We start from the raw sequence: 12177 nt of genomic DNA, 5'->3' as shown, positions 1-12177 counted from the left end.
AGAATGTCGATACATGTTCTTGAATTGTAAAAATTGAAAAAAAAAACAAAAACAAAGGCACAAAGCTGCTGTGTACTGAAAAAATGAAAATAAATTAAATGTTATTCTTGCCATTAGGAAGTGACACATTAGCACACAACGTTCAAAAATGGATACATAAATATTATCATATACCACCAACAAGAGATAAGAACCAAAGAAGGTGAAAGGAAGGCTTTTTCAAATGACTTTGCATGAAGCGAAGGATGCTAATGATGTTGTGACAAGTACATTACTCATCAAATTTATTCATATAAATATCTTATTTGATTCTAATGCTAATTATTCGTTCATATCACATGACTTTCGTATTAGATTTGAAGTTTTATTAGTAGCCCTAAATGAAGCATATGTCATTGAAATTGCAAATGGTGAATTTGTTATCATTCGCCATGTATATCTGAATCGTGCGTTATTGATAGACAAGGAGATATTCAAAGCAAATTTATTACCAATAGGGATAAAAGAATTTGATGTAGTGATGAGTATATATTGGATTTAGTAGTGTGTCGAGACAACCATCTCAATGAGGGAATGATGGCATTATGATGCCTAAATGAATACAAGCTATGAATTATGAAAAATAACTAATACAAGCTATGACTAATGGAAAATAAGCTCCGTGGGAGTGTCACTTTCATCATAACTGGATAAGGAGCCGACGATTCTGGTAATGTGGACGTAGACTCCCCAAAACTTATATGCTAGAAAATCATGCACTGCATTATGCATGAAATTATATGTTTAAACTGGTACTTTATGAAATGATTTCAAATGGATTGGAATTGAATCGAAAATTATTAAATTCTATTGTATTTAAAACATATGTATCTCATGAGACAAAATTTCTTGCGTATTTAAGGTAAATGACATGTATCCATGTACCGAAGGGAATTAATAGTGACATAAACTACTGGATGGAGCTTTTGGACTAAAAGAAATGTTTTGAGGACTTAGAAGGGAGACAATATATCTTTTGGATTATAAATGTATGTAAATAACTTATGAATTCTTTCTATGCTTTAGTATATTATTTTGTAACTCCCATGTAATGTATATGCATCTTTTGGAAAAAGTTTTAATTTCTGACTAATTTCCTCACATATGAAATGTTTTGGAAAAATGAACATAAATAATTATTTTGTTTATATGATATGAAAGTTAAGGTGTTACAAGTTGGTATCAAAGACATAGTTTAAATGAATTAGGTATGGACTTTCCACACTTAGGCCTAAAACTAGGAGAGATTATAAAGAGAACAAATCTTTGACCACTATCAGTGACAACTTAGGTCCTATGTGTTATCATAGAATTACATGTTTTAGGAATATCATTCCATTCCATATTACACGCTTTCCATCGATAAAATTCATATAAAGTTTGGAACATAACTGAACTGGAATCCATTACAAGATAAAACTCGAGCTTTCCGAACGATAAAGTACCATCATATAGAAATTTTGAATCATTAATGGGCGATTAAAGCTTCATCCGGATGGTCTTACCTTCAAAAATAAAAATTGATAGTTATATTGGAAAAAAATGATGATGTCTAAATTTTTTAAAAAAAATTAGTGTTTATTTTGTTAGATTTATTTTTATTTATTTTTTCAATGATCTAATTCAGTAAGATGTATGTATAGATTATTTCTCGCAATAGAAGCAATAAATTCAAAATTCAGCGAGACGAGTAGACGACCATAACGTTCAGTCGTTCACTAGTAATTGATGCTAATTTTGACCATTAGATGAAGACTTGATTTTGTTTTCAATTTTTTGGTGCTCTACTCTACTGCGTATGATGTATGATGATGTATCTACCTCTCTTAACTTTTTTTTCTTAAATATTTACGAGTAGAGACTAGCACAAGGTGGTAGACCCCCATCATAGACCCCAAACCTCAACCCCAAAGATCCCGATATTAATTGATATGCCCCATGAAAAGCCTCCATACGAGTCTGTTTGTGAAGCTTTTCAACTTCTTGTGGTGTAGCTTTACTTCTAAAATAATTCGCTGCTCTTCTATTTTGTCCACTTTTTCCTTTGATAGCTAAAGGATAGCTTTATTGATGTTTCTTGGCTTCTTCATCGACAATTCTTGCTTTTTGATTGGTCTTCTTGGATATTTTTTGCTTTGACTATGGGAATTGAATTCTAATCGATCCCCTGAGGGTTTTTTGGTTTCCAGGAAAAGAGAAATTTGGGGTTTTGACAAAGAAAAAAGATTATTGACTCTGATTTTGGAGTCTGCGAATCATCGTGAAAGCTCCTTGTATACAATTTCTTGATTATCATGGAAAGGAAAAGATACCCACAAGAAATTGAGAGTTTCCGAGGAGTTTAATTATAGAAGGGTTTTCCTCTTTCCCAAAAAGCGATTCTAAAAGATTGAACATTTAACGTTTGGGTAAAATTCTGATTTGGGTTTCTCGCAACTTCCATAAAGAAAAATTTCGAGCGCTTTTGGCTATTAGTAGCAGTTTGAGTGTATTCAGCTAAGCAAAGTCTCCGTGGTGATCACAATTAACAGGTCAGATTCTTCAATATTTCTTTTAATCAAGTGTTTCTTTTGTTTGTATTAGGGTTAATATTTCAATATTTATGCTTATTTCTCTACTCAAGACTCATGATAAAGAAAGATCTTAGTTTAAAGACACCTGATTGAAATTTGTATGAATTTTCTTCCTAAAAGTCTGTAAACAAAAAAAAAAATTCAGTAAATCCTATGTTGCCCTCTTTGACACTCAGTTCACTCTGACACTCCATTGTTGCCCTCTTTCGCATGCAATTAGTTTATAAGATGCTTATTTTTTTTACCAAAACGACGAAAAATCGACGACCCATGCATTACTGCCGACACTTGGTTTAAAGAGTCCGCACTGAAATTCGTATGAATTTTCTTCCTTAAAGTCTGTAAATCTTGTCTAATGTAATTGACCAGTGTTTATTTTGATAAAAATCTCGTGTTCCAACCTTTTTGCAGACTTCGATTAGCTCTTTTACACAGATGGGGACTGACATTACTGAAACTGTGGAGAGCTTCCCATCGCCGATTAACATCAAGGTATTGATTTGTGATTAATTTCAGATTAATTCGAGTTATTTCAGATTGTTATCAGAGCTCAAAGTCTAATTTATTAGTGACATATTGGTGAAACCAGGTGCATAGCTTTATGTGTACAGAACTTATGAAGCTAGTCCATAGTGTTCGTGAAATATTTCCAGAAATAGAAGCAGCTAGACCTCGATGTGAATCTGGTATTCAGTCACTTGTTCACTTAAATATTGCAATTGATAAAGCCAAATCGTTGATTCACGATTGCAGTGAATCCAGTAAGCTTTACTTGGTATGTATGTGCTTTCCGATTATAAAATTACATTTTTTTATACGATATCTCAATTGGGTTTTTTCCAATTTTGACATTTGATTTTGGTTTATCTTGAATTTATTCAGGCACTCACAGGAAATACGGTTCTTTCAAGATGTAAAAAAACAAAAATCTTATTGGAACAGAGTTTGAGCCAGATACAAAACATGGTTCCTGTGATGCTTGCATCAAAGGTTAGTTAATTTATCATATGATGATTTGAAAATGATACGAATTATTATATCATGGAATTAATACAAAAAATGTTACATGTAGATCTCACTGATAATTACAGACCTTAGGAGGATGAAAATTAGTTTAGATCCATCTGAAGAAGAAGCTGGAAAAACTGTAAAAACATTACTCAAAGGGTACAATAATACTGGAAATTCTTCAGAATATGAAAATGAGTGTATTCGAATAGTTGCTTTAAAGCTTCAAATAACATCTCAAAAAGCTCTTTTAATTGAACGAAGATCAATCAAGAAACTTTTAAACAAACTTGTTGAAGGAGATAGTGATCAACAAAAGAAACAGATTCTCATGATCCTTTTGGATTTGCTAAAAAAACATGGACATTCAATTGCATCTGTGCATGAAGAGAATGATAGCATTGTTCAAAGTCAAGTTTATTGGTCCCGTGGAGTTGACTATTCTGTTGACCGTGAAGAACCTCCAGAAGAGTTCAAGTGTCCGATTTCTCTCAAGGTGATGTATGATCCTGTTGTTATTGATACTGGAGAAACATTTGAAAGAATGTGGATTCAGAAATGGTTTGATGAAGGTAATGATATTTGTCCAAAAACTAAAAGGAAACTATCAAACTTTTCATTGACACCAAATACGACAATGAAGGGTATGATTTCACAATGGTGTGAGACTCATGGTGTCACTATTTTGGATCCATGTGTTGACTTTTCAGCCGATGTAAGCACGTGGGAGAATTCATCTTCTTCGGTTACTAGTTTGAGCTCTATGTATAGTCTTCAACTTCCGGTTGTTGATTTTAGTAACTTATCGCTCAGTTCTTTGGAAAATACTCGTGATATGGATGTGGAGTTATCTCAAGAACTTGATGATTCGCTTCCATGGAAGTCACAATGCAAATTTGTTGATGATCTCATGGCCCGTTTGAATGATGATGATCGTGGTTGTCGATTCATATCATGCGAGAATTTGATTGAGTCGATTGTGAGATTCTTGAAGGTTGCACGCGATATAAATGATGTTAAAGCTCAGAGAATCGGATGTTTGCTATTGCAAATCTTGATAACCAAATGCAGGTATTTATGCGACCTTTGTAGAATTACTTCTTTAACGATTTTCATATTGAAATTACAAAAAGTTTCAAATTTTTTTTTTTTTTTTTTTTCAGAAGTATAAAAGTATTGAGTAACGATGCATACGAGTTGATATCAGAGTTCCTTGATTCGGAAATGATAGAAGAGGCGCTCGCTATAATTGAAAATTTGTCTTCCCACCAAAATCATCGATCTGAAATCGCATCTTCTCGTGTTCTCACTCAAATTTTAAAGATTCTCGATTCCCAAATTATACAATTTCAAACTCCAGCCCTAAAAATTCTCTATAACTTGACTTCGAACAGAAACTTCCGTTCTCTCCTTTCATCAGATCTAATCCCTAAACTTGTCGCCCTTTCTGAAGACGAATCACTCTCAAAATACGGCATAGCAATCTTGACAAATCTATGTGGGAATCAAGATAATAAAAGCATAATTGCAGAAACCGAAGGGTGTGTATCTTTTGTCGCTAGGGTTCTTGAAAGCAAGAGTTGTGAGGAGCAAGAACAGGCTTTAGAGATTCTTCTTTCGTTATGTTCTCAAAGCATTGAGTATTGTAGATTGGTGATGGATGAAGGGGTGATTCCTGATGTTGTTTCTATTACCATAAATGGAAATGATAAAGGAAAAGCAAAAGCACATGAAATGCTTCGGCTTTTGAAAGATGTTGAAGAGCCTGTGGAAGAATCTCCTCCACCTGTTTATGATGTTTTAAAGGATTCAAATAACTTTCAGGTTGAAAAGAAGACGTCTTCTAGAGCTTCAAGGTTTTTTTCAAAGTTTTCTTCTAAAGGTTCTTTGGCTCAAAAAAGGAAAGTATAGGTAGGTAATAATTTGACTTATATACTTTCTTAAATCTATCACTTTATAAACTATGTTATCTTATCAACAATCTCCATTTTTTCTGCAGGTTTTGCAGTTATTTTCTCAACCATATGTGCAGTTTTGGGTGGATTGATCTAATAACTCTATTTTTTTAGACTTGTTATTGTTTGTGTATATTAGTTGTAGTAGAATAGTCGTATGCAGACACTATTTAAACTGTAAACACGCATGAAGGAATGTTCGTGTTCTTCAGGATTCTTAACTAAAGGTTCACCAGATTAATTTTGTGTGAAGAATCCAACTTGAGTTCAGAATCATGATTTATCCCGCTGATAGAAAAATCTGTAAATGTTATACCATTTAGTTAACTTCAAGAACTAGTTTGTAGACGTAAAGAACTGGTTATGTACTTCATTTCTTTAGATCATGGTGATCTACATGTAAAGTTTTTGTTGGCTGTTTCTTTTTTATGGTTTTTGAACAATCTGTATTTGGTTTTGGATCTTGTTAACATTTCTGGTGATGGGTATTCGGTTTTTTGATCTTATATTCAAGATTTGTTTTCCCTTTTTATTAAGAAAATATCTCATAAGAAAATTATTTAACCTCTAATATAGGAATTCATCTATTGTAATTACTTTTATTTTATTTTGTATTTCTTTTGTATTATGTATACTCTATAAAATATCCTCCAAATATATGGTGAATTTATCAAAACTTTACATGGTATCAACCCAATTATTGATTCTCTTCTAACCTTATTTTAGGCAACCACTATCTCTCCTCTCAATATGCCCACTGGCCATGAATCCTACCTCCCTCTTTATACCCTTCTTCACATGCTTGCTGTCAAACTTTCTTCGTCAAGTTACCTTTCTATGGAGAAATCAAATCTTGCCACCTCTACCTTACTAGAAACTTCTAGGTTATGTCGACGACACCATAACACTGTTGCCTCCCATCATTGAAACCACAAGGCAAGCCGCCCCTAATCCTGCCTACTCCACTTGGCAAGATGGTGATCAACGTGTTCCCATCCTCTTTCAGTCTTCTCTTTCTAAAGAAGTTGTAGACGAAGCCTCAGTCTTAAAGATGTTCGGTCCGTATGATATGCCCTTAAAGCAGCCTATAGCCACGACCCTATTGAACGCATACAAAGTTTATGTGATTATTTATGACAACCACAAAAAAAACAACTCTTTTGTAACATCCCAAAAAATCATGATAAAAATTTTCATTTTTCAAAACCATTTAATAACCCAAAAGTCATACAAAACATTATTTCCAAAAAAATCATAATCATAAATCAGAGTATCCTAAAATCATCTATCAATAAAATATACAAGGATGTTGTGCACAATCACGCATTTGTCTTGCCGCGATCATCTAATGAATCTGAAACCATGAAATCAAGCTGTAAGCCAAAGCTTAGTGAGTTTCACCCAATATACCATACACAACCAAATCGGTAACAACATGCATATACGAGCCTTCAGCCTGACTAGACCGCCTCGCACGGCCTACAATCTATCCGGACCGCCCCGAATATCTTGACCTTTAGCACAAAGCAGGACCGCCTCAACCCAACCGCACTATGTCGACATATGCAACATATAAACATAAACATATAACCAACAAGTACAGGTAATCATATAGATCTACCAATCTAACAACTCACTACAACATAGCAACATCCTACATACCGGTATACATAACACAACCTAGTAGATCGACATAGGTGCCTTCGACTCACGAGTACAGTGAGGAAAACTCACCTCAAAACCCAAAAGATAGTTGAACTGGTCATTGCTCCAAATATCGGCTCTACATGTTACCTATACATTAAATAGGGACCAAAACTCAATCCATTACTCAAAATACCCTAAAGGCATAAAGTCAAACTTGGTCAAAGTCATCGATCAACGATCAAAAAGTCAAAGGTAAACCTTCAGCTAGTCGTCAAGTCGTGGTCATCCTTGGTCACGTCGTGGCAGGGAAATGACAAAACAGACGGGCTCTTGCCCAGTCGCCACGCTGTGGCGACCTAAGGCCACGCCGTAGGCACTGGGTTCCTAACAACTTAATGGGTTGAGTCCTTTTCTTCGATTCTAAGGGCTCCAAAGCTCAGATATGGTCAATTATATGGTCTAAATGGGTAAAGTTTCCAACTTAATCCCTTAAGACTCTCCAAGAGATCAAGATCTCAACTCCTAGGTCCAAAAAGGGCAAAAACATAACATGGCTTAATCATCAAGCACTTAATCTTAAGGGTCTCTTGTCCAACAATTCCAGAAGGGTTCCTAGCACCAATACTAACATAAAAATTTGTGCTTTTCAGACATGCATGTCCAATGCATGTCTTGAAATCATGTTAGGTCAAAGCAAGGGTTAATGACCAAGATTCCATGCATGACACCAAAACTTATACCTACTTTAGATCCAAAACACCAAATACTCCTAATGGCCTGGAGATTCATAAAGTTGTAAACTTTATGAGATCTCACCACCAAAACCCATCAAGACATGACGAAAAGGGACAAAATCTAAAGATCTAACAACTTAGCAAGGAAAAGGTTAAGTCTTGGATACTCACCAAGGTCCAAAAGATATGTTAGAAGATGTAGATGATGCTTGCAAGGTGAATCACCACACCAAAGACTTCCTTCTCCTTCAAAGATCACCAAAAGTACCAAAATGAGTTCACAAATGCAATGGAGGTTACGGTTAGGGTTTCTGAGCTGGAGAGGGTGATGGAGGCTGAATGATCATGAAACCCTAGCCATAATGCCCTTTAAATAGGGCCCAATGCCCATTAATTAGAGTTTTCTCCAAAAACAGTTGCCACGCCATGACACCTATGGCCATGTCGTGGCAGGTCATTAAATTCCTGCAATCAATAAAATATTGCCACGCCGTGGTGAAGCTCCACTACGCTGTGACCATCCAAAATAAAAGTTTAACATTTAGAAATTAACTCATACCCGGAACATTTTTGACAACTCTCCCCCAATTGAATCAGACTTCGTCCTCGAAGTCCTTAGCTGAAAATAGACTCGGACAGTGCTCGCTAGGGGTGTACAAAAAAACGTACAAACCGCCTACACCGCACTGCACCAAACCAGACAACATAATGTAGTTTAGAAAGTTCACATTGCGGTTTGTGGTTTGTGATTTTGTTAAACTGCATCATGCAGTGCGATTTGCGGTTTTTAATTATAAAGTCATGGTTCAAACCACACCGCGCCGCAAATACACACATGTATGTGTGTGTGTGTGTGTATATATATATATATATATATATATATATATATATATATATATTACACTACTTATTGAATTTATAGCAAGATAGTGTTTATAAAAGACTCAGTGTTCATTTTTAAATTAGAAAAGAAAATTATTTTTAAATATAATGGTTCTAAATCTACTATTTGGTATTGGGTTATTGCTTCTTAATTATGTTTATTTTTTCAGTTATAAATTTCATGTTTGAATCTTGAAAGGAAGACTTTTTTGAAGTTTCTAAACCGCATAAACCGCACCGCACCGCACCGTACCATATCAAACCGCACCGCATAATGCGGTTTATGACTTTTGCGGTACAGTTTACGGTTTGTAATTTTTATAAACTGCACTAAACGGTGCGGTCTGCGGTTTTGACTATAAACCGCACCAAAACGCACCACGCACACCCCTAGTGCTCGCGCATCTTCGCTTCGGGCTCTCATGTACAATTGGAACCCTTCCGATGCTGACACTGAACCTGAACCAGATGGACCACCTTGTTGCATAAGGCCTTCGTCTTCCTACCCAAAATAGCCACCGACCTCTCAACATAATTCAGGTGCTCATCAACCTAAATTTCATCCAAAGGAACCACCACTGAATCGTCAACCACACACTTCCGAAGTTGAGAAATATGAAAGGTGCTGCGAATCCGACTAAGCTTTTCATGCAGATGCAATCGGTAGGCTACCTTGCCTACCCTCGCCACTACTCGGAACAGTACAATAAATCGGGGACCCAACTTGCTCTTACTGAAGCATATAACACCCTTCCAGGGTGATACCGTCAGTAAAACCATGTCCCTAACCTGGAATTCTAACTCGGATCATCGTCTGTCGGCATAACTCTTTTGTCGGCTATGGGCCATCTGCAATCTCTACCTAATCTGCTGGATGAGCTCCATCATCTGTAGGACTATCTCAATCTTCCTCGTGACCCTATGGCCGACCTCACCCCAACAAAATAGTGTATGACACTTCCTTCGATAGAGAAGCTTGAAAGGCAGTGCACCAATACTAGAATGATAGTTGTTGCTGTGAGAAAACTCGGCTAGGGGAAGGTAGGTGTAACATCCCAATTTTCAAGACCAAAAATTTTCTTTTTTTAATTAAGTAATTTATAAAACCATTTACTGAAAAACAACATCAATATCATATCAAACTCATAACCCATAAGTCAAATGTCATAAAAACATGTCATGGAATAATAATAATGTCAGAGTACAATCCCAAGGACATCATAGTGCGGAAATCGGGTGTGTGTGTGTGCGATGCGCTGCTACCGTGCCGGCTCCTTCACCTTCGATGAAGAGGTACCTGAAAACAAAACTGTAAACTGTAAGCACGAAGCTTAGTGAGTTCCCCCATCATACCACATACCATACAACATACATACTGCCAGGCAATTCTGGGGTGCCTGACCTACCCATGTCAAGCCATTCTGGGGTACTTGACTTACCCAGGTCAAGCCATTCTGGGGTGGTTGACATACCCATGTCAAGCCATTTTGGGGTGCTTGACTTACCCATGTCAAAGCATTCTGGGGTGCTTGACTTACCCATTGGTTTATCTCAACCGACTACTGGGGACTATTTCATCCCTACCACTACCACATAATAACATAACATAAACATACTGCTAGGCATGCATGGGTACTGACTACCCCTTCTGTATCTTTCAACCGGTATCCGGGGACTATTTCACCCCTACTACTACTAACACATATAACAGAGCATCCTAGCACCTAAATCATATCAGATAGTGGCAACCCAGACAATTATCACAAAGACAATCATCTCATACATAAACACCTACTGGTGGGCCAACATTGGTGCCTTAGACCCACCTCTACTGGAAGGTAACTCACCTCATAGAGCTGAGTGTCTAAACTGTCCTTGCTGCCGGGATCAATCCCTCTCAGATCCTACACATAACAATCTTCCTTAAATACCATTTCGTGGTCATCTCAGGTCAAAGTCCAAGTCAAGGTCAACACCTTGGTCAAAATCAACTCTAGGTCAAAGTCAACATCCAGTTGACTCAACTCGCCGAGTTGGCCCCACAACTCGTCGAGTTCCTAAATCATGAAAACGCCAAGACTCAATCCTACTCGCCGAGCCTTACAAGGGCTCGTCGAGTTCTCCTTTAAACAAAGTCAGGACCTTATACAACTGACTCGCCGAGTTCATCCTTGAACTCGTCGAGTTCATCTTTATCTGAGTTAAGATGTTTAGTCCTTGACTCGCCGAGTTCATCCTTGAACTCGTCGAGTTCATCTTCATATGTTTAGGATATTGCCTTGGACTCATCGAGTTTCTCCTTGAACTCGTCGAGTACGATGATCTTTAGGTCCATAATGAACCCAACTGGCCGAGTCCTCTTCCAAATCAACACACACTCGCTATCAGAAGGGGTTTTGGGGAAAATGCAACCTGACTCGCTGAGTCACATAAGTGACTCGCCGAGTCCCTCTATGTCCAAAACTATTTAGTCGATTTCAGGTGGTCTTAAAGCATTCTGGCCTCCTAGGGTCCATTTTACACGTAAAGCTACGATCTTGACGTTCATGCATGGGTTTTTTGGCTCAAAAGACTCTAAAATGAGGTTTATATGATGCATGAAACTCCCATGGCCATAAAGTTGGCACCTTTATGCCATGGGAACCCCCAATGGTTCCAAATCTGAAGTCATACCCCCTTAAAACCACAAAAACCCCCGAAATGGATCTACTAAAGCCTAGAAAAGGTAGAAACTTGTCCTAACTAGAGATCTAAGAGATAGATGGTCAAGGTTGAAGCTTTTTACCTTGAATGAGCTGGAAATGAAGCAAAACCCTTGGATCTACTTGCATCTTCTGGAACCACCAAGCTTCCACTTCTTTCTTCAAGCGGGAACCGGGCGTTACAAATCTCCCCCACTTATTTTAGACTTCGTCCTCGAAGTTTGCTGTTGCATATGGAAAAAGCTCGGGGTAGTGCTCCCGTATCTCGACCTCCGGCTCCTAAGTCCATTCTGAGCCCTTACGGTGCTGCGATTGCACCTTCACCAGCTCGACCCTCTTGTTCCTCAAATCCTTCGACTTCCTGTCGAGGATAGCTACTGGTCGATCAATGTAGTTCAGGCTGTCATCCACCTGAATATCCTCCAAAGGTACCACTGCAGAGTCGTCTACCAGGCACTTCCGCAGGTGGGAGACGTGAAAGGTACTATGAATCTGGCTAAGTTCGGCTGGCAGATCCAGCCTATACGCCACCTTGCCCACCCAGGCTGCAACCCTGAAAGGACCGATGAACCTGGGGCCCAACTTGACCCGCTTCCTGAACCGGATGACACCTTTCCAAGGTGACACCTTCAGGAGG

General features: G+C 37.6%; 1 protein-coding gene across 2 annotated transcripts; it reads left to right on the top strand.

The window, feature by feature from the left end:
* Positions 1 to 1895: 1895 nt before the first annotated feature.
* On the top strand, positions 1896 to 6081 carry LOC145160176 (U-box domain-containing protein 5-like). Of its 2 annotated transcripts, none has more exons than XM_079079283.1 (7): positions 1896 to 2570; positions 3024 to 3104; positions 3202 to 3387; positions 3495 to 3602; positions 3685 to 4691; positions 4784 to 5535; positions 5620 to 6081. In XM_079079283.1, exons 2-6 carry the CDS (start codon positions 3048 to 3050, stop codon positions 5529 to 5531), a joined length of 2106 nt encoding a protein of 701 aa, XP_078935409.1. In that variant the 5' UTR covers positions 1896 to 2570; positions 3024 to 3047; the 3' UTR covers positions 5532 to 5535; positions 5620 to 6081. The 2 variants fall into 2 exon arrangements, with proteins under 2 accessions (XP_078935409.1, XP_078935408.1); XM_079079282.1 differs by having other exon boundaries at positions 1899 to 2570; positions 4784 to 5531.
* The last annotated feature ends 6096 nt before the right edge of the window (positions 6082 to 12177 follow it).

The sequence above is a fragment of the Lactuca virosa genome, chromosome 2, assembly GCF_052849685.1.
Source record: "Lactuca virosa cultivar CGN04683 chromosome 2, Lactuca_virosa_CGN04683_v6, whole genome shotgun sequence".
In the NCBI taxonomy this organism is placed as follows: Eukaryota; Viridiplantae; Streptophyta; class Magnoliopsida; order Asterales; family Asteraceae; genus Lactuca; species Lactuca virosa.
Note: the sequence above shows the minus strand (reverse complement) of the source record. Positions and strands in the feature narration are given on the sequence as shown.

Excerpts from the sequence above, each read along its gene's own strand:
- LOC145160176 (XM_079079283.1), top strand. The coding sequence starts at position 3,048 with ATGGGGACTGACATTACTGAAACTGTGGAGAGCTTCCCATCGCCGATT. Across the intron at positions 3,388-3,494 it reads AATCCAGTAAGCTTTACTTG|GCACTCACAGGAAATACGGT; the intron begins GTATGTATGTGC and ends GAATTTATTCAG. Across the intron at positions 4,692-4,783 it reads ATCTTGATAACCAAATGCAG|AAGTATAAAAGTATTGAGTA; the intron begins GTATTTATGCGA and ends TTTTTTTTTCAG.